The 23,677-nt window shown below is 32.5% G+C and overlaps 2 protein-coding genes across 2 annotated transcripts in view; one reads left to right on the top strand and one right to left on the bottom strand.

Annotated features, from left to right (window-relative positions):
* The window catches only part of Hel89B (histone acetyltransferase 1), a 10,369-nt gene extending 6,233 nt beyond the window's left edge, over window positions 1–4,136 (top strand). Inside the window, exons 12-15 of the mRNA XM_018449738.1 lie at window positions 1,458–2,208; window positions 2,299–2,562; window positions 2,777–3,418; window positions 3,494–4,136. Of these exons, the coding sequence (XP_018305240.1) occupies window positions 1,458–2,208; window positions 2,299–2,562; window positions 2,777–3,418; window positions 3,494–3,697 (1,861 nt within the window). The 3' untranslated portion in view covers window positions 3,698–4,136. The remainder of the gene's footprint in view (window positions 1–1,457; window positions 2,209–2,298; window positions 2,563–2,776; window positions 3,419–3,493) is intronic.
* Agps (alkyldihydroxyacetonephosphate synthase) lies at window positions 4,078–23,677 on the bottom strand. Its single transcript, XM_018449740.1, has 6 exons — window positions 23,503–23,677; window positions 22,733–22,822; window positions 11,643–11,923; window positions 9,814–10,102; window positions 5,451–5,760; window positions 4,078–5,231 (listed from the first exon to the last, which is right to left on the bottom strand). Exons 1-6 carry the CDS (start codon window positions 23,589–23,591, stop codon window positions 4,458–4,460), a joined length of 1,833 nt encoding a protein of 610 aa, XP_018305242.1. The 5' UTR covers window positions 23,592–23,677; the 3' UTR covers window positions 4,078–4,457.

Here is a 23,677-nt window from a genome sequence, read left to right as displayed (position 1 = left end):
CGTTACTTTTACCGTTACTTTAGTTCCCTATTATTTTCTTATTTTATAATTTATTCTTAATTTCTTAAAAAATATTTTGTACTTAATATCTTATACTATGTTTTAATAGGCATTGCCAATGTTGAAAATACATAATTGACGTTACATATATATACTGTAAATTTTTAGTACGGCCAATAAATATTGAAATACACATAATAGTAATTCTGGTGGAAATAAATCGCTGAAAATCGCTGAAATCTCTATCAGTTGATTCATTTTATTATGAATTGTACTGAAATGGATCTATTAATAAAGATTTCAGTGATTTCGGCGATAATAGTATAAGATATTATTACGTGTCGCTTATTTTTGTCCGGAGAATAACATATTACAAGCTCGTAAAAATCAGAGAATGACACTTCCGTGTCTTTCCTTGTAAGTTCTTATAAAAATGAGTACATTAAAATAACGATATTAAGAAAATAAAGAATTAGTAAAACTGTAGGTAAGTTTAATATAGAGAAAAGCTTGCTGTATATACAAACTAATTAGTAGAGAGTTTCAAGTTTGAATATTTATTTCACATTTAATATTAAATTAATTATCAGCTAATTTAATTTTAAAATCTAATAACTTACTTTAGCATTATAAGAAAAAGTAACGAAAAAGTAATGAATCGTTATTTTTCAAGTGACGGTAACGATAACGCGTTACTTTTTAAAATTGATAACGAATAACGGTATACCGAGTTACTTTTTTTAAAAAGTAACGATAACGAGTTATTTTTTTGAGATAACGCGCACAACCCTGTTCTTTTACATATACTATATATTTTCAGTACTCGTAGTGAATAGCGAAACACAGCTATTAAGGTGATTCTTTAGTAAATCGATTTACCATAGAAACGTCTAATTTTTTTATATAATGAAATTGAAATTGACGTGTGCAAAATTCTACGGTAGGTTAACGATAAAATAAGAGAGAAAAAATGTTGGAGATGTAATCTTTCACATATAACTTTGTGACAGATAAGGCTCGCAGACGCTTCTTTGACTAACTGCACACAAATCTTACCATAGACTTTTCTCAAAAACGAGTTTAAAAAATTACGATTTTAATGGTCACAAAAAAGTAATAGGTCAACGGTCATTCTGGAAAGATATTTACGTACATAAACTTGCATATAAATTTAACTTCGAAAAGTAAACATAATCTCATCTCGTTTTCGTTCCATACTATTTTATTAAGATATACACATAGTTGTAATATTTTATCCAAATTATGCAGATATTTGTAATTTTGGGTAGACCCTGGTGAGGCATCGCAAATTTTCGACACTTTACTAAAGAATCGCCTTAATTAACACAGCTTAAAAGATATTCTAATAAGGTACATCGATTTACTGACCAATCATACATATTATTGAAAGCTCATGTGGCACTTGAATTCAGTGTTCCTTATGTAATATATCACAGGCAAGAAAAGGCACAAGAGAGAAAGTTCTTGGATCAACTTCTAAATCCTCATAATATTTCTGATACGGATCTACCGATTCCTGTAGCCGCAGAATTACGTTCGTATCAACGACAGGGCTTAAATTGGCTCAATTTTCTGAATCGTTATCATCTTCACGGAGTTTTGTGTGATGACATGGGACTTGGAAAAACATTACAAACGCTCTGCATCTTAGCATTGGACCATCATCGCAATCCACATGCACCGACTAGTCTAGTTGTATGTCCGCCAACTCTAACCGGTCATTGGGTATACGAGGCTGAGAAATTCTTCAAAGTAAAGGATTTGTCAGTTATTCAATATGCTGGTACGCCACAAGATCGCGAGAAATTGCGTCTTCGGGTGCCACATCATAGGCTCGTAGTTGCGAGTTATGATATTGTACGAAAAGATATTGAATTCTTCGAAGCACATCAATGGAATTATTGTGTGCTTGATGAAGGCCATGTAATAAAAAACGGCAAAACGAAAAGCGCCAAAGCCACGAAGCGATTGCATGCTAATCACAGGCTTATATTGTCCGGCACACCTGTACAGAACGATGTACTGGAATTGTGGTCTCTTTTCGATTTTTTGATGCCAGGCTTCCTTGGCAGCGAGAAACAATTTGCCGCTAAATATTCCCGGCCTATTTTGGCCTGCAGAGAGCCGAAGGCAGGACCGAAAGAACAAGAGGCTGGTGCTTTAGCTATGGAGGCTCTTCACAGACAGGTAATTTGTGTTCCCCATTCTCCCCTATTTTCATTAAAGTTCCTTAGTTTAAGTTCTGTGACAGTGATTCGTTATGGTAATCGATTATAGGTATTGCCATTTTTACTGAGACGAAACAAGGAAGACGTGCTGCAAGATTTACCACCCAAAATTACGCAAGATTATTACTGCGATTTATCGCCATTGCAACGCATACTTTATGAGGATTTCCGCACTCGTCATTCCGCTCTCACTAACAATTCCTCGTCTTCTAACGATTCTCAAAGTAACGTGTTCGAAGCGTTACGATATTTACGTAACGTGTGCAATCATCCAAAACTGGTGTTAAGTCAAGGGCATCCACTGTATCGAACAGTATGTATTAAAAAACGGAAATATTTAAAAAGAAATGTATTAAAAAAATTATTCAAAGAAAAAAAATATGTATGTACAAATATATATATATATATATATGTGTGTATATGTGTATATAAAATCTTGTCTTACGGTCTTTTCAATTTTTTTCATTTAGTTTATGAAATCTACTGTAATAATTTTTATCATATATAATTTTCTATAATATTTCCAGGTGTATGATATGTTGAAGCAGCAACAAAGCACTTTGGCAGAAATCGAGCACGGCGCCAAGTTACTTGCATTGAAACAATTGCTATTAGATTGTGGTATCGGGCAACAGCAACAGCAACAAACTCGCAATTCCTCCGTCGCTGTGAATCTTACCGCAGAAAGCGCTCATTCCCAGGAACAGCAACTAGTGAGCCAGCATCGTGCTCTAATTTTTTGTCAGTTGAAGGCAATGTTGGACATTGTGGAGGAAGATCTACTTCGCACGCATCTGCCGACAGTAACATATCTCCGTCTGGATGGCAGTGTGCCGGCGGCGCACAGACATTCTGTCGTAACGCGTTTCAATGCTGATCCATCGATAGACGTTCTTCTATTAACCACTCAAGTCGGTGGTCTTGGATTAAACTTGACGGGAGCAGATACGGTCATATTCGTGGAGCACGATTGGAACCCTATGAAAGATCTCCAAGCAATGGACCGTGCGCACCGTATAGGACAGAAGAAAGTAGTCAACGTATACCGCTTGATTACTAGATCAACAGTGGAGGAAAAGATCATGGGACTACAAAAATTCAAACTTCTCACTGCAAATACGATAATATCGACAGAGAATGCTTCTTTGGAAACCATGGCTACTGACCAAGTAATTTAACAATTAACATTTGATATCAAACTTTACCGAAACTCGCGTGATGTAAAATCGATATGATTTCCTTAGTTGTTAGATCTGTTCTCGTTGGATAACGGAAAGGAAAAAAGGACGGATCATCAAGAGGACACTATTTCGTCGAAACTTCCTGGCCTACCGGGTATTAGCCGTTCCGTGTTAGATATCCTACCTGAACTCTGGGAACAGCAGCAATACGACGACGAATACGATCTCGACTCATTTTTGTCTACTTTGAAGGCTGATAGCCAGTAAGCTTACCAGTACCTTGATAAATCATTCAATATAGATTTAGAGCTCGGTAAGTTTTTCATGTAGCTCGAAGTTGGCACAATATCGAATGAAAAACATTGTAAAAAGTCGGATCCAGTTGTTAACTCTTGGTTGCGTATAGTTCGGTAATAGTTGTAGCATATCTCAATGGCCAAAAGCGATCTTACATAATTTACGTAATAATAAAAATTACGTAATAATAAACGCTTAATTAAGAGTTAACAAGTCTAGCCCTGTTGCAATAGAAGAAGTCATTTTAAGTCTTACAATAAGAAAAATGACATCAGCGTACCTAAACTCAATCTATATGATAGTAAGTAAAGATAAATTAAGGTATTTGCGTAAGGTAAATGTGTGTTTTGTTTAGTTGTAATAATTTATAAAAATGCCGATACAATTACAATTCCGCATTTGTACCAAATGACGGCATGGTGCATAATTATTTATAATGTATATTATACTAGTCTCTTCTATATTATCATGTCGAATTAGCAAACAACAATACCAGTTGCTTCGTATTTGCTATCTACATGCATTCTCCGTTAATGGGAAAATCATGTTCTTCATTAGGAAATATCACACGGAACAATCTTAATGATAAATTGATAAGATTTGTAACTTTTGATTGAAAATGTACGAGATCACATCAATTTGCTATAAAAACTTTTCAATGATTCAAGATATCGGCACTAACGGAGTACGGAATAGCTCTATAGATTCTGCACTGTCGCACATTTTTAATTCACAGTTTTGATTTATTTCCTGAAACCATATTACCCGCTGCGAATATATTATGTGGATCCAAGTGTGCTTTAGTCGCTCGATAAAGAGAAACACCCGCTTCCCCAACGGCTTCGGGATAAAACGACGCACGTATTTTCCCTACTCCATGGTGATGGGAGAGAGAGCCGCCATTGGCGAGTATTTCCTCTCGCGCCGCATGCTCAATGGCCTCATAAGTTTCCACAGGATTCTCCATATCTGAGTAGCTAACCGCCAAGTAAAAATACACGCAACAACCTGCGTCATAGGTCTGCGTGACGCGACAGGAAATAAAATATTTACGGATATCGCGCGCCTTGCAATCTCTGGCCACGCGAGACTTTACATTTCTGCATAGTGATAATGCACGATTCCAAGAAACAGAAGTCTCGAACGATTCTGCTAATACGTTATACTCGATTGCAAGGTCACGGATGTACGCTATCACGAATGTTAACATGTAACCTCGTTCACCATTCGCTTCGCCTGCCGGTATGCCACAGTATTTATCAGCTATCTTGTAAATTTTTCGTTCCTGAGCCGCAATGTCCTCTGCCACATCGCCCTCCATTAATAGCGTGGCCACGCATATCTGATCCCATCGGAAACCTTTTATTCTAGTGATGTACATATGTTTTAGTCCTTGCAGGATCAAGCCGCCCCAACCAGACTCCGGGCGTAGAGTTTGCCCCATTTGGAACTGCTCGTTGTCCATTAAGCGTATGCTGGCAGGTTGACATCGTTCCTTCGCAATCTATAGATACGTTCATAACAGAATTACATTCTTTTATTGAGCTTGTACGAGATAGATCGTATTCCCTTACTGTGTATGTACATGAAAATAGGCGTACATGCAATAGCTGCCTTTCGTCGACTTTCTTTTGTCATAATATTTGTATTGGCCAAATGTTAACAAAGAAGCACGGTCCTTACCGGTTGGCTTAATGTAAGTGTCAACATAAAGCATACACACCTCTCGCAATGCATGAACGCCGCTCAGAAAATGCGGGAATACAATACTGCCGTATTTCACCACTCGCGGTAAAGGTCGTATCTTTAATACAATCTCCGTGATAATTCCCAACGTTCCCTCGCTGCCGAGAATCACATGATCAAAATCCGGGCCACAAGATACGCGAGGTACCAGATTGCCTCTTTCTAAAGTGATAACAGGATTCTCTGTTCTTCCAGTGACCATTCGCAATCGCACGACCAAATCTTCGATGTTACCATACGTGTTCTTTTTCATACCGCTTGCTCTAGTCGCCACCCATCCACCTAAACTATTCGAGACAAGCTATTTTCAGCTTCTGTACATTTGAAATTTTGTTTTTTTACATTTGAAGAAAAAATTTTAAATACTGATTATTAGGGATGCACCGGATATCTGAAAAGTATCCGGTATCCGGTATTATCCGGTACTTTTTTACTAACTGGATAGCCGGATATCGTTAGTATCCGGGAATATATCCGGGGTTGAAATTTTATATCATTAAATTGTTGATTTGTTATTATACACATGTTTTAGAAATAAGTATGCGTATAATATCTCATACATTGTTGCAAAATTACAATATTAAGAAGTTGCCTTCTCGGATATCCGATGTTACATTCTGTCCGGATATCCGATATCCGGTATCCGATAATTTTACGATCCGGTGCATCCCTACTGATTATATTATTCAGGACTAAGTTACAGATAATAAAAATTTTTGAAGTTTGTTAGATATATATATTTTTGTTAATTTAATTTAACTTTCCAAAAATATTGATACATTCCGTATTTTGAATTGAAGTTACAATTATGTCATATCTTGAGAAATGTTGTAATATTATTTAACTTTAATCAAATATGATTCTCTATTTTGTGTTTGGTCTCTCCCTTCGGGTGGAGAGATATTAATGTATCTTCAACCTGTCCACAATAGGTTATATGATACAGGATCTCTTGTATTTTGTGCTTTACACAATCGGGTTATATTTTACAAATGTACTTTAACTTAGCCCTGAATCGTTGAAGCATATACACATTTATATAAATAACAAAATGTTGACTACGTGCTACAGTTTTTCTGGTATGATAACAAATATTATGAATAAATACAAGTAAAGTAAGCTCTATTGTATGTACGTGGCGATATTTTATAGCGATTTACAATGTGAAGAAAAATGAGTTTTGTTTGCTTTTCATGCTATTTAAAATAACTTGCACTCTGAGCTGAAAAATTAATATTGAGTTTTGTAAGAAATGTAATCAAAAAGAACGTTTTATCATCATACAAATTTTATCACATAAATGTATACATATATCAGTTATTGTATATGTATATAGTATACAGGGTGTCCCATTTTAAATAATGCATTAAGATTTCTCGAAAAATAAAAATATAATGAAAGATACGGAAAAATATTTCAGACAAAAGTTGTATGGTTTAGAGGGAGACATAAGATGGTACCGTTGGTTTAATCTTGGATAGTCGTTTGAAAGTCACGTGAAGGTCACTTTCAATTTCTCAAATGGAAACTCCCATTTTTCATTGCATATTCTTGTAGCTTATCTCGAGAGCTTTCCAAAATACTATAATAAAATATTTTTTCATTAAGTATTTCTCGAGTTATAAGACTCGAATGTTACAGTATCGCCGACATTAGCATTACGCAAGGTGTCCAACCGATGGCTAAAATCTCTTGAATGTTGTTCAAGATCATGTCCTGGATAACATTTGTCAAGATCAAAGTCATTGGAGGTTGTACCTGTTATTTTCATTTTTACGTAAAAATGAATTCTTAGTGCAAAAATGAAAATAACAGGTACAACCTCCAATGACTTTGATCTTGACAAATGTTATCCAGGACATGATCTTGAACAACATTCAAGAGATTTTAGCCGCCGATCGGATACCTTGCGTAATACCGGTGATATTTTAACTTTCAAGCCTCATAACTCGAAAAGTATTTAATGAAAATGAACTTAATTATAGTGTTTTGAAAAGCTCTCGAGATAAGCTACAAGAATATACAATAAAAAATAGGGGTTTCCATTTAAAAAAACATTAATGATCTTGACCTGATTTTGACAAGGTCACTCAAGGTCAAGTCCATCATGTGTCCCCTTTCAAGCTATGCAACTTTCGTTCGAAAAATTTTTCAATAAAATCATCGATTCGCGAGATAATCGACCATATCACTTAAAATGAAACATCCTGCGTGCGGCGTGCGTGCGTGCATATATATATATATATATACATACACACAGGGTGTCCCGAATTTAAATGTCTAAACTTCGGGAGCGTAGAGGATCGATAAACAAAGAAAAAAGTCCTGTAAAGATATGCTCATTTTTGCTTCGTTTTAGAGAAAATCACAAAAAAAAAACAAAACGTAGTTTTCATTTTTGTACTTTCTCATTACTTATTCACGTTGTATTTATTCATTTGCTTAATGTAGATATTGTTCAAAATGTTGGTCTCTTGCAGCAATGTAAGCATTGCATCTAGTACGCACAGCTCGTGTTGCAGCTGATCTGGCGATATTTGGTGCACTGCAGCCTCGATTCGGTTTCTCAATTGTTCTCTTGAGTTGACTGACGATGACTAAACTTCCTGCTTCAGGATCCCAAAGAAGTCCAGTGGTGTCAAATCAGGTGATCGGGGTGGCCAAGGTACTACTCCTCCACGTCCAATCCATTGCCGTGGATAATGTCTGTCTAGCCAAGCTCGAATAGTTCTGCCATAATAAGCTAGACATCCGTTGAAACCACATTTCAATCTGTTGTTGCAGGTGGATGTCTTCTAAATAATCAAAGAAATCAGTATATCTGGCTGCATTTAATCTGTCGAGTAAAAAAAATAGTCCTACTAGAGAGTCGTTCCAAATTCTGAGCCAGATATTAACAGCAAATTCATGCTGGAACCTACTTTCCCTAACAGTCCTAGGATTTTCATGAGCCCATACATGATAATTTCTTTGATTAATAATTCCTCCTCTTGTAAATGTAGCTTCGTCCATCCAGATTATTTTTGATGGAAATAAATTATCATTGTTAAATTGCTCAAGAAACCAATTGCTAAAATTCAACCTCTTGAAATAATCCTGAAATAATAAATTCTGCACTTTTTGAATATGGTACGGATGGCGGTTATCATTTCTTAAAGTTCGGTAGATCCTTTGCCGTGGCAATTGTAATGTAGCTAAAACATGCTCTCCGGACGCTGGTCTCAGGATTGTTATCAAAGTGGTGCACGACACGATTTTCTACTTGCATATTTGCTCCTAACGGATTTTGATGAATTGAAAATGAGCCGGTCTCTCGCAGCCTATTAAAAGTCATTGTAATGACTCATCGATCCGGCACTCTTCTGTTTGGAAATCGGCGTACATACTCTCGCACCGCCTCTGTAGCATTACCGTCGTAAAAACCATACACGAAAACCGCGTCAGCATATTCAACGTTAGAATATGTACACGGCATTGTGACAGAAGTAATTCACTCGATAGCTTCTGATGAGTAAGTGACGAATTTATAGGAGAAAGGCAGAAATGTAAACGAACAAATAAAGTTTTCACCTGAAAACGGAATTATTATTATTGTTTTCGTGCACGATTTCAGCGACGATAATACTTCAGAGGCAGTGCAGGAACGAAACAACTACGTTTTATCTCTTTTGCGATTTTCTCCAAAACGAAGCAAAAACGAGCATATTTCTACAGAAATTTTGTTTCTTAGTTTATCGATCCTTTACACGCACCCGAAGTTTAGACATTTAAATTCGGGATACTCTGTGTATACACGCACACACGCACACACACGCACACGCACACGCACGCACGCAATAACTGTTTAATGTTCACTAATGTCATCATGCAATATGTTGCAAGTTAATACTAATTGATTATTATTCATCGCCTATAATCTAAAACAGCTTTTTTTAATTATTGTGATTTTATGTCTAAATGTGTGTTTTGTACCGCCTCTTTTCAAAGTATCTACTATTACACTCATGTTTATTATATTATGTATCTTGATAAATAAAATTAATTTTGTACGAAATTACAATTTTAATGCATTTTATGAATTCAAATTAAAAAAGAATTTTAATAGAATATTGAGCACGAATCGTTTCCATGTTAGTCAAGATTAATACAAATAGTAAGAAATAGTTTATATTCAATATTAAAGTTCGCAATTTAAGTATACCTATAGAAAACGAAAGAATTCGTCAAAATCAAATTTTGTACTGAAAGTATTTACTTTAATGCAATATATGTATATCTCAATGTATCGCATACAAAGACTCGACTTTATAAATACTCTAAGAGAAATTATATTTGCGTACCTGGAGAATTCGTAAGAATCGGGCTCGTGGCCACATGTGAATCCTTCAATGCGAAGTAACCGTTCCAGATCTTGACCAATGATACCTGATTCACAGCATATCAACAAATTGTCCCTATCTATCCACAATATTCGATTCATTTGTGACGTGTCTAATGAAATTATCGTTCTACATTCATCCGGAGGACAACACGTCGCACGGCTAACACTGGTTCCACCACCGAAAGGTATGCAAACGATTCCATAATGTGCACATATATTGACAATCTTGACAACGTCTTCGTGACATTCTATAGGCATGAATATTAATAGATGTTACTCTACGGTAAAGAATTGTTTCCACGGAATGAAGAAAGAATAAAGAAATATACTCATCCATGGTAAAAAATATACATAAGTAATTATACAAAACGAAAAACGTGAAGTGTTGTATTCTCAGAAGCTATTAAGAACTTTCATAATTTACAAATGATTAGTAGCGACGTATTTTATGACTTCTTTTAGGAAAAACAGTCCCCATTTTTTAAATTAAATCACATGTTTTTTTATATAAGCGAATTCTGCTCGTTATACATATGTAATAGTACAAGATCGAAAAATAAATTCTATTTTATAAAATACTTCATATGTTATTCTAATATATTCCATTGAAATATTAAATATGTCTCGTTAATTGACTTAACTATCGCTCAAAAACGTGTTTTTGTTTTTTATTAATGCGATATTTTACCACGCTTTCTACTCACTTCATTTAATTAACATCATTTATATTTCATTCCTCGAATTTCATTATCTCGAATGCCTGAATGCGCGATCAATTACATATATTCGTAATAATGTAATTAACAAACAATTATTTTTTAAATATTGTACTTGTTATTTTCTCAGAAGAGCAACTTTTATTAAAAATGAACGCATGACTTCACGAAAAAAATGCGAGTAGCTCGCTTATATCAATTTTACTTTTAACGAAGTTAATTTTTTGTAATCTCTCTTAACTAAATTTTTATTTGTTATTAATTTAGTAATATCTCTATATTTAGTAAGTAATATTATCTGCTCTTTAAAGCCAGTATTCATACTCAGTTTTTATTTCAAGATTATCTTAATGTTGTCAGATGCTGATATAACTCTATGATTGGTTTATAACATCTTAAGACTGTACTTAAAACGCATTCAGGTTTTAAATATGAAACTCGATTATGAATGTCGGCCTAAATTCTGTATGATTATATCACTTAATTTTTTTATATTACTGTACACACACACACACACACACCAAATTTTTCTCTAGACTTTATAGATTCGAAGATATTTCAGGTACTAATAATTATTGGAACACTCTGTATATAAATATATACAAGATATTTTATTTTAATTTTTTGATCGCGATTCTTACAAAAAAATATTTCCAATGAAAGTTATTTCGTCTCTAAAAAGACATTTTATGTTTGTCATAATAACTTTTTTCGGGATGGAATCATTTCGAACATTTGAAGATTACCTTAATTTATTCATTTAAATATGATTTTTTCTTTAGGCATAAGTTGTTTTGTTTTTTTATTTCTTAATCGAAAAGACGTTTTTACAATATCAAATATTGAAACAGAAATAGAAATAAGTATTTAAAAAATGTAAACAATCATATTATTCATGAAATTTGTTAAGTTCTCACGAACACGTTCACTCTACAACCTCTCTGAGCAATATTATCTCATTATCAAATATTCTTTGAAGATCAGTGTTGTATGTATGTACATTTTAACAGGTATGATCAAACTCCGCTTATTTATTGCAATTTTTATGACAATGATCGAAAAGTCAACTTACTGGGCCATAAGACAATATCCGGTATCCTTTGGAAAGAGCCATGTTTTAAAAGATAAATTTCTCGCACTGTATGACCGTGTGCTCGAAACAGACGATCGACACCATCGATAGAATAATCGATCGTCAATTCCTTGATCACGTCCAACAATTCTGCAGAAAGAATCGGTTCTGGAAAATGCTTCGGTAAATTTTGGAACGTGCACTTCATGTCCCATGTTAAATCAAAAGTTGTTTCACACCATTTTGTGAAATATGGCAGTTCCCGGTTTCCAATGGGATATCTAAAAAAATATATAAATATAAAATTAATACTGTTTACACATGGGAAACTGACGTCTACGTAGCATACATTCTTACAAATTTACAAAGTTGGGAAGCGTTACTTTTTTCGCTACATTTCCATTACTTTTCATAATAAACATGATGTTGCAATTTTTTATAACTAAACGCTAAAGTTGTGCTAAGATTGAAAGTCAACTTTTCTAACTTTAGCACAATCTTAGCATTTAGTTATAAAAAATTGCAATGTCATTATGAAATTGTTTATTATAAAAAGTAACGCTTCCCAACTCTGCAAATTTAAACGCTCTATTAAAAAACCGCTATCATTTGAAATCAGGTATTTATATACATATTTGAGGTATTCTACGTCAAACCGGGCATCTTTGAAATATCGTCATTTTAAATTTTCTTTTAAATTTGCTGACATATTCTACAGATAAAAATATGAGACACGTGTTTCGCGAAAAAAATTTGAGATTTTTTTTGTGAAGTTATTCGCTTGTAAGTTGCAAAAATTCATAAAAAACGTCACTCATGCGAACATTCAAATTATTATATCGTTGAAATTATTAGCTGTACAAACAAATGCAAGAGAAATGCAAATTTAAAGATCTTAAATTTTTTTATGTGGATGGATTATTTTTAATTTATTTTTATATAAATAAATCATTTTCCATTTGCAATTTTTATTAACATTTTTCATCAACTCACCAATTTAAAAATTCTGTAAAAATATCATCATATTCCCACTTCAATTATGAAATAATCTTGCATTAAATTCCAGGTATATCCAGAGGTTATATAAAATGTATTTGATCATATTTGTACAAATGTGGGTTTTACTTGAACTAAATTTGAGGCATATTAAAATCAAATATGGTTATATTTGAATTACCAATTTTTGGGCCTTGGTGGGATTTTCACATAAAAATCTATTTTATGTATGTCTGTAATTTCAGGTAATTAAAAATTTATCCGGAATTTACGATTAAATTATATCTCATTTTTATTTGGAAATATATAGAGGAAAGTCATCGATACTGACATAGGTCTCCTAAAGTGACACCCCCTTATTTCTCAGAAACTAACTATTGCACTTTATTAATACTAATAAAATCATGATCTGTTTAGCTAATTAAAGAAGTACAAACTCATAATCCGTATATTTGCGGCTTGTTTCTATACCAAATCAGCTAAAAACGAATTCTACGAATGCGAAAATAAAATTCTTAATTTTCTTTTGCAAATTGCGTGGTTTAAATAGTAGCGACTATATTATTGATAATATTACATCATTTTACATGCTTGTAGTTTCCTAAATCAGTTTCATTTACATTATTTTTTCTCTTAGTCTTTTCATAACACGATTTTAAATTTAAAATTGGGGTGCAGCGTAAACCGCCACACCTGTGCGGTTTGTAAAACAGATCGTGAGCTAACTTAATCTTTATAATGTTGCTTTATAGTGTCAAATAAGTCTATTGGAGCTGAAGGCAATTGTGCATATATGGAAAAATTCTTGAAAAACTATCGCATTACATATTTGTATCTTGCAGAACAGCATAAAATAAATATGCATATAATTCAATAAAAATGTTTTATAATGAAGTGAAAAGATTTTGGAAAATCTTATATACATTCACTTATAGGTACTTTATATAGATAATGCTTGTAAAATAAAAAAAAATATGAATACGTAGCATTACTGCCTATCAGTTTTGGAGCCCATTTTATCAGACGTTCATTTTTGTTTACCTTACGAAAAAAATTAATTATTGCAAAATTGCAAACAGTATTATAAAAACTGCTTATACTATCTGATAGAAGACACTTTTCAGTTTGTACTTACGTTTTTGAAGTTTTATTTTTATCTTTTGTTTAAGAAATATTGTCTAAAAACACAAAGTGGTATGTCGATATCGACGACTTTCCTCTACTAATGGTTCAAACAAGGATTTCCATTTTTAATACGTTTAATCTATTTAATACATTGCACAGTAAAAATTATTACTATCTCTATTTGAAAATCTGTTACTAATAAATCCCGAAAATAATTCGGAAATCCAGATAACGTAGATTATAGAGTATCAGAGTAATATATTATAGGAAATCCATAGCTCATAGCAATTGGACTTTCTACGTCTATCCACTTATTCTATATTTTATAAGTGAAAATATAGAATAAGTGGATAGACGTAGAAAGTCCAATTGCTATGAGCTATGGATTTCCTATAATATATTACTCTGATACTCTATAATCTACGTTATCTGGATTTCCGAATTATTTTATATATATATTATATACGAACTTCCATGTATTATCGCGCGCGATTTAAGGTTAAATATGCCAATCCCATTTGTACCATAATTTATTGGAATATATCAGTACTTCCAATTAAGAGTATGATTAGGATATATCTGAAATTTCAAGTGACTTTGGAATATATTGGTTTTTACAGATAACAGTTAATTCGACCAAATGTGAATTTCAAGATATGTATAAATTTGGTTATATCTAGCTATCTATTGCACAAAACCGCATTTGGCCAAACATGTGCCAACTCTTATTAGAACTTATTTATTTGGAATTTAGTGCAGGGAAGGGAATCATATTCCCATTTCAATCATGAAGTTATTTTTTTCAGCTAACCCTGAAAATTACGAAATGGAACTAGAATGGAATGTAGTTAAACAACTGTGTTGTGTGACGGCGTGGTTCCACATACCTATGTATACGGAATCACGCCGACAAACAGAATTTTTTAACTATACGTTCTATTCCAGTTTCATTTCGTAATTTTCAGGGTTAGCTGAAAAAAATAACTTCATAATTGAAATGGGAATATGATAATATTTTTACAAAATTTTTAAATTGGTGAGTTGATGATGACAAATGTTAATAAAAATTGTAAACAAGTGAAAAATGATTTATTTATATGAAAATGATAAATTAAAAATAACCTATTCATAAAACAATTTAAGATTTTTAAAATTGGTCTCTTGCATTTTTTTGTATGACTAATGGTTTCAACGATATAATAATTTGAATGTTCGCATAAGCGACATTTTTTAATGAATTTTTGCAATTTACAAGCGTAAATAATTTCACAAAAAAATCTCAAATCGTCTTACGTGTCTCATATTTTTATCTGTAGAATATGTCAGAAAATTAATTGCTCGAAATTTTGACCATTATGTTCAATACGACCGTTTGGTATCCTCCGTTCTGGATTCTTTTGTTAATAAGAGTAACCGAGCTTCATTTTCATTACGCATACTTAAATGCTACATCTCGAGCATATCACACTTTTCACTAATTGTAAACATCGTTATTTTCTATATGATATGATATGAATTTATTGAAAAGACAACTGACTGACTAACAGATACCGCACTGAATTTCATACTCCACGCTATACAAATATTTTATTTACAAAACAAGTAGCACGTATTTTGACGAGTTGAAGGTTAGTGATCCTGTTCGGTATAACTTCAAAATATTAGTCTGAATCTTGTTTTTCAAATTGTAATGTGGAAAATCAACTTCTTAAGATTCAATACTTAAGATGTCGATTATTTCGTAAACGATGTAAACATAGTAGCAATTTTTTACTACATATAATTTTGATTGCAAATGGTCCCCATTATACAAAAAAAAAAAATTATAAGTATCCATTTAAAAAAACTATATTAACCTACATAACTCGAAAAAGCCACGAATAGAAAAAAATGTTTACGTGCACTTTGTAGCTGACTCGGAGTCGTATAAATTTTTTTATATTAAATTTTCTAGTAACTTCAACCAGTTACGAGATATTTATTCGGACATTTACTTGGACGGACATCCTGTATATATACATATAATATGTATCAGTTATTGCAAGGAATATTTCCGGAGCCTCAGTGGTCGAATTGGCTAAGCCTCAGAAAGTCGAGATATCCCAGGTTCGAACCCTGGCTGAGGTAATATTTTCCGCAATAACTTCTTTACAATTTTTCTAAATTTAATTTAGGGGGATAGTAGCATTTCAGACTGATTGTGTTGAAAGTCCGAAAGTTATCGGCACGCAACATATCTGAAATGATGTGTATGTGTATATATATATATATATATATTATATATATTGTATTTGTAAAGCAGGAAATCTATTTTAAAGCAGAAAATTTTTGTTCTATATAGTAGAAGAGAGACGTTATTTTTTTAAACTTCTTTTGTTAATAACTTTTTAACGAATGACGACCATCGGCTAAAACCTGTTGGAGGTTATTCAGAGTCATGACCTTGACAACATATGTCATTATTAATTATTAACATAAGTATTTATAATTGTTTGAAAAAACCATGAAATAGTACATAAGTAACATTATAACTATTCAGTATCATAACTATTCGAAATTATTAGCACCAGTCATTTTAAATTCATTATGCACATTGAAGTATTATAATACACTAGTATTAAGACTTATCTGTGTCTTACGTAAAAAATTAAGCCACTTTGATAATGAAATTATTTCTCTCTCTCTCTCTCTCTCATTCCCATTACCATAATATCATACGATTACAATTGACAATTACTTCATTATAATAAACAAGTTTGTGTATTCTAAATTTCAAAATTATAATTTTTAAAAAATTATCTGGGAAAAAGTGTTATATATAGGGTGATCCGAAATTCCCGCATTCGGAGTAAAGGACATGATACTTTATGCTAAAACAAATAACTTTTTCCTTCAGCAAAATTGCGTCTGATAAATAATTTTTGCGTTTATTGGTTCTTCGACCTGCTCTCCTGTTAAAACTACTTGTCAGATGCAATTTTACAAAAGGAAAAAGTTATTTGTTTCTTTTAGCATTAAGCCATGTCCTGTATTCCGAATGCGGGAATTTTGGGACACCCTGTATAATTATATGTAATTGTATATGAAATATGTCAATTTTTTATATAATTATATATGAAATACTTTTTCCCGGGTAGGAATTAGTAATTTAAATTTATAATTAAATTTTTAACTTGTAGAATGTGTCATTAGAACATATCAGTTTATTATTTACGTTACGTAATATGATTATACTTACATATAATGTTCAATATTAATGTAATTAACAAAATTGTGAAAAATACTATAATTAACATATTTTCGAAATAATTATATTATTACTATTAGTGTGAATAAGAATGATATTCTGTGTGTTTTCTCCGTGAATGTTTTCTTCTTTTTGAGATTTTAGGAATTTATACAAGACAAGGTTCCTATTGAATCAATTCACTGGCGAAAGTCTCAAGAAGTGTAAATAAAAGGTGTGTAATATGCTGTAAGATATTGTAATATGCATTAACGATACGTAACTGGATAAACATAACTAGTTAGACGTGGGAAACGAGATAATAGGATTTCAACACTCAATGCGTACACTTTAACGAACTAAAAAAATTTCTCAGCGCTATGAATATTATTGAAATTTTTAAATATAAGCAAGATTGGGAAGTAATGCGTTGTAACGACATTAAATTTTCGTTACTTTTTTTGGGTAACGATTTAATAACGCCGTTGCTTTTTTTTATTTATTAGTAACGAAAAAGTAACGACGTACACTTTCTTTACTAACGAGTAACGAAATTGACCTCGTTACTCTTGTATCGTTACTTTTTTATAGGTCACGGCCGTCACGGACAATAAAGATTGTAGGTACTAAATAAACAAAAAACTTTTTGCCTATTTTTGTTTTATTTACTATCCTCGCGCTTTAGCATAAGAACTAAAAACTAAAATATCTATTACATAATAAAATACATAGAATTAAACATAGGTATGTAAAATATTAATAAAAGATAAAATGTTCAAAGATAAATATCTTTCTAAATATCTTATATGTAATTTATTTTCTGTTTTAGCATTCTGTCTTAGAAACCTGTTTTGACATTTAAAAAGGTAATTATACAGAAGATAGATTTATTCATCGATTTTGACGAAAGGATCATTCGATGCGTTTTTGCATGAAATGAACGAATCTGATAGATTTCCTTACCTCAATAATCGTCAACTTTAACTATTAATATCTCGATTCGCCGGGCAGAGCGACACTGATTTTTTTGCCAGATTTGTTCATTTTATGTAAAAACGCGTCGAATGATTCCAATTTCATCAAAATCGGTGAGTAGGCCCGTCTCCTGCATAATTACAAAAAAATGTAACGAAAAGTAATGATTTTTCATCGTTACTTCTAAGTAACGGTAACGTGTTACTTTTTAGAATCGGTAACGAGTTACTTTTAAAAAGTAACTTTCCCAATCCTGAGTATAAGTAATGAATAATTAAGTAAATTATTAAAATCGAGTGAAGAATTTATATTAAATAAATAAAAACAAAGAGATCACAAAATAACTACTTAAAAAATTGAAAATCGAAAACTATTTCTAATTTAATCAATAAGAATCAAAGATCGCACAAAATATGGCTTACGAGTCGAATTAAATACATTTTCTATATTTGGTTTTTTTCACGTTTTTTAACACATAGCTTCTTGTGACATCGTTCAATAAATAAAAATGTATCTCTAATTCTTTATAATAATAATAATAAATTCTTATGCGTTATCGTTTAAATCATAAAATTCGTCTAATTGTAAATAGCCCGACTACTGCACACGCTTAAGTAAATTTGTCAAGTATGCATGCGTAAGCACGCGTATGCAAGTTTATAGGAGCGTGTATATGACAAAACTGCACAGTTATTTTGACTTGCGCAAGTGACTGGAGCGAATATGAAAATTCATTCGATTTAAGTACTTGCGTCAACTGACTTGCAGAAACGGAGTGTGTGTACGGTGTGGCACGCTCAGAGATTCTGCAAACTATAAAAACCTTCTAAAATCTAATCAAATTGTTTGTTCGTATATTGCTTGCACTTAGCATCTTCGCCTTTTCTTTCTTTTCAACGCCTGAATATATATATTTATCTCATTTTAAATGCAAAAATTTTGGGAGATTTTAAACAACGCGAACAGACTTTCGAGTTTAAATCGTGTAATGGTGGAGCTGCAAATACGTATTCGCACAAGCATATTTGTGCAAGTTTATTAGAACGTGTAGATAACAAGATAACACAACTGCACAGTTATCGCAAATACAGTAAGTATACACACGTTCGGGCAAACTTGCACAAGTATACTTGACAAGTTACTTGAACGTGTATGGCTGGCCTAATGATAATTATTAATTATTAATATAAATCGATTCTTCCTATTTAATTATACTTAGTTAATGATTCAAATGGAACTATTAATTAATATAATTAAAAACAATTATAAGATTCCTTATATTCAAATTATTAATAAATAAAATACAATTAAAGGTTAATAAGAATCATCAAGACATCACCATTGAAAATGATGATAGACAATCTTAGAAGTTTGCTTACGTTAAGATGAAAAAATTCTAAATTTATTTCAGATCTAACGTATAAGACTCTTAATTACAGTGATGGTGTATTACTTAGTTAGTGCATACGGTCTTCCTAAGGTCTTCCACAAGCTGAATTACCCCCTCAGAGTCATCGTCTCGTCTATTGACAGTTCTTTTTATATGTTGGCTACTTTTTTACACAAGATAATTATTAAGAGCATTCCAGTGGCATATAGCCATATTAAAAATAGCTTTAATCTAGTTAAGAAACTTAATGATAAACGATTTGACAATGATATAATTTTGATTGCACTGTGTGGATGTTGTTTTTTTAGTCACAAACATTCCGATAGAATTAGCTATTAAAAGTATTTTGAATAGATGAGATTTTATTTTTAATTACTATAATATCTTGAGAGAGATGAATTCCTTGGGGCAGTTCGGCTTATACTTGATTCTATTTACTTTATGTTCGATGATAGTTTTTATTTAAAAAATTTCGAAACGCCCATAGTTGCAGATTCGATTACGCAAGAGACCTTGAGATTTAGATGCTGAGCACTTTTGATTTTGATATTCCCTTTTACTATGTACTCGCTTATTATGTTGATGACTTACAATTAGTTATGACTATACCTTCTTCGAAGCTGAGTATGTGCTGGCTAAATTTAATTCGATACATCCCAGAATTCAATTCACAATGGAAATTGGTGACAAAGAAATTAATTTTTTGAACACCACTATTGTTGTTGACAATTATTATATTAAGTTTGATACATATCACAAACAAGCGTTCTCGGGGAGATGTCTTAATTGTAATTCTCTCAGCATCCTCTCTCACAAAAAAGAGGCACGATTATTAGTCTAGTTGACAGATTTTTTCTCGTATTCAGAATTTCACAAAAAGAACCTTGAATATGTAATGAAAATTTTACTAATAAACTAGATAATGATTATTCCTTACAACTTTATTTTCAATACTATTTCAAAAAGGATAAAACAATTGGTTAATAAAAAAACAAACTATTCAGACTAGTAATTCCACAGAAAAAACTGGAAAAAGAAAAATGTTGTGATTCACGATTCCGATTTATTTACCGGGTGTCCCATAAAGAACAACGTTTAAGGGGAGATTTCTGAGATCATTTTGAGACGAAAATTCTAATACCAAAATGTCGAATTACAATAATTTTTTAGATTATATGCTAACTTTAAATGTTTATAAGTAAAAAACCATTTTACTTTTATAGCCTCTATTATTATTTCTGGATTCTTTTGAACATTCTAAGATGAAAATCCTAAAACGAAAATATCGAGGCTATAATAATTTTCGAATTACATACTATCTTTAACCAATTATAATTCACAAAAGTTATTACAGCCTCAACATTTTGGTATTAAAATTTTTGTCTTAAAATGATCTGAGGAATCTCCCCTTAAGCGTTGTTCGGGTCTTCACGGAACACCCGGTATGGAGTCGGTTTCGGAAAAATTTAGACATATCATTAATGATGTTGTTTCGAAATTGTCATTTTATAGTCTGAATAAATTGTCTTATTTTATGAAAGCGCACAAAAAGATCCTCTACTTAATTCTTCCCCCAAAAATGTAATATATAAAATATCCTGTATAATAATTGTGAGGCTACATATGATAACGAACCGGCAGACAGTTAGAGATCAGAATTTCCGAACAATAAAATCACATTAAGAGGACTACTATCACTAATTTTGTTGTGACTAATCACCATTTACAATTTGGTCATGATTTTAAGTGCAGGACGAGGTTGAAATTCTGGATGTGAAGAAAAATAATAAAAGATGCTTGATTTTGGATGATTAATATTAAACGATAAAAAACGGCATCAATTTGAACACTGACAGAGAACTAGTTAACCAAATGTACCACTGTTATTTAAATTCGTAATATTGTGTTTTTGTTAATGACTTTGATCTTTCCGGACTAGAGCGTTTCGTTTAAAATATTGTCATTACTTCACGTGTAACTGGACACTGAGAGAAAACGAAATAGTTCCAGCAACTATAAATTTGGCAAACTTTTACGATTGAAGTACCTGTAACTAGTTTTACAAAGTAATAGAAACTAAAGTAGTGCTGAATATTATAAAAATACAGTCACGGTAACAAATTGTATGCACTATTAATTGGTACTGAAATAGTGACTCAACTATTGTACATTGAGTAGTTACTTGGACTTGATGCAAATAGATATAACAATTACATTTTTCTAGTTTACAACAATTAAATTTTTTAAGCGTCGCTCAGTACGAGTAGTACACGGCTTTGTCACCAGAGGGACGTAGCGGAGTTCAGTTTCTCCTAAGAAGGAAACCACTCAGCTTACAATAAAAGGCGCAGCGTTGGTTTCAAACTTGGAAGACAAAAATAAATAAGAAATGCATACACAAATTTGTAACTATGTATTATAAAGCTTTAATAAGAACAATAAGTGAATTAAGTGAACTAAGAAAATATAGTAATATTAACCATTTATAAATTGTTTATATGGTTAATGTACTATATTTTCTTAGTTCACTTAATCTAGTATTCTTATTAGAATTTAATAACATGTATATAGTTGAGGCGCTATTTCACTACAAATTTATAGTTACCGATACGACTTTTTTCTCTGAGTGTAAGGGTATATCCACACAAACTTGTATAGCCGCATAAACATATGCATAAAGAAAATTATCCAATCACATTTTTATCATAAGGATGTACGTAAAATAAGATTGGATAATTTTCTTTATGCATATGTTTATGCGGCTATGCAAGTTCGTGTGGATATGTGTATATCCTAATTTTCAAACTCGATTTTCTCGAAAACTAAGCAGAAAAAATGGAAAAATTTTATTCTTATTATATTATATTTTTTTTACTTTTTTATAAGGAATCACGTCGTGCCCGCTTTTACACGTTATTCGGCCGGAATAACCCTGTATGAGTAATTTTATTAGTTGACCTAACATCTCTTATGCGTTTACGATTTTGTCGTATATAATATTCAGCGCACGAATTACAGCGCAGATTCCTATTAACCTTGATTGTATTTTATTTATTAATAATTTAATTGATACAATTATCAATTTGGTAACTATCAAATTGTCAAAATGTATGATTTTCAAGTAAAATAGTAACCAATTTGTTTTGCCTATAAATTAGAAAATCTTAATTTTAATCCCGCTACTTATCTATACATTTTCTTTTACCAACCAACTCACCAATCAAAAAATCGACATGCCTTAAATTAAAGACTCGCCGCAGCGGTGAAAGGAAATAACGTTATTTTTTCGCTGTTCATTGAACAGCAGTTATATACTCGACCGAATATATTCAACGTATCAATCGACATTCTAAAATAGCAAGGTCCTATGAAACTCACCTGTTACCTGTAAACTCGATCACATTTTTGTCATTCACACGAAAACCAGAATCCTTGTAGCCCCAGCCGTTCCATTTTAATAACCGCTGCCTTAAACCAACAATAATAATGTATACGTAAGTAATCCCGAAAGCTAAATATAATTATATCTCACGACGTGCGTAAATCTCGAAATGCTCGAAATATTTCCAATTGTCGGTGTGTACCGAGCACATTTTTGTCACGTGACCGAGCGCCGAAAACAACTGAAACGCGATTTTTCGAAATTTGCGCACGTTATTTCCTCCGCTTAGCATTATATTCCACCCGCTGGGTTCAACCACTATAATTATTATTAAAACGGAACAATGAGAAAAAGGAAAATGGTTTATTTACGTAGAAAGCAATGGTTAGGAAGGCGAGGAAAATCTACTTGAAACACTTAGGTACTTGGAAAACGAGTACGGAATAAGTCTTATTATTGATCAACATTACGATTGCGCGTGCAGTTCGCGTTTACGAAGATATCATTTGAGACGTAGGGCAGTCATGACGTCGACAATGAGTCACTGCGAAATTTTATACACGTAAAGTGTACACAGCTGCAAGAGGTGTGGCCGATCACGATCAAATGCACGCGCGTGGCCGGCGTGGGCACGATTGCCATCATGCACGTATATGCGTATATATGTAATATTGCGTATACATATGTATATATAGGGCGCATCTGTCCCGACTAGTCCCGAGTTCCGAGGAGCGAGTACCGGCCGAACGTACGTTCTGAAACTGACCTGATTTTCGGCACGGCGCTCTCAAACTCGATCGGTTCGTTCGCGCTCGCCGTTTCTGCAGCCGTCCTATGCTTCCACTGCTCAGACATATTCGCCGCGTAAAGCGCTTAAACTCACTTCGCGAGGGAAATAACTTAGAGATAACTAAGAAATAACCCTAAAACACGCGACGACG

Source organism: Mycetomoellerius zeteki, unplaced genomic scaffold (assembly GCF_001594055.1).
Source record: "Mycetomoellerius zeteki isolate Tzet28-1 unplaced genomic scaffold, Tzet1.0 scaffold25, whole genome shotgun sequence".
Lineage (NCBI taxonomy): Eukaryota > Metazoa > Arthropoda > Insecta > Hymenoptera > Formicidae > Mycetomoellerius > Mycetomoellerius zeteki.
Note: the sequence above shows the minus strand (reverse complement) of the source record. Positions and strands in the feature narration are given on the sequence as shown.

Excerpts from the sequence above, each read along its gene's own strand:
- Agps (XM_018449740.1), bottom strand. The coding sequence starts at position 23,591 with ATGTCTGAGCAGTGGAAGCATAGGACGGCTGCAGAAACGGCGAGCGCG. Across the intron at positions 22,823-23,502 it reads AGCGCCGTGCCGAAAATCAG|GCAGCGGTTATTAAAATGGA; the intron begins GTCAGTTTCAGA and ends TGTTGGTTTAAG. Across the intron at positions 11,924-22,732 it reads ATCGAGTTTACAGGTAACAG|ATATCCCATTGGAAACCGGG; the intron begins GTGAGTTTCATA and ends ATATTTTTTTAG.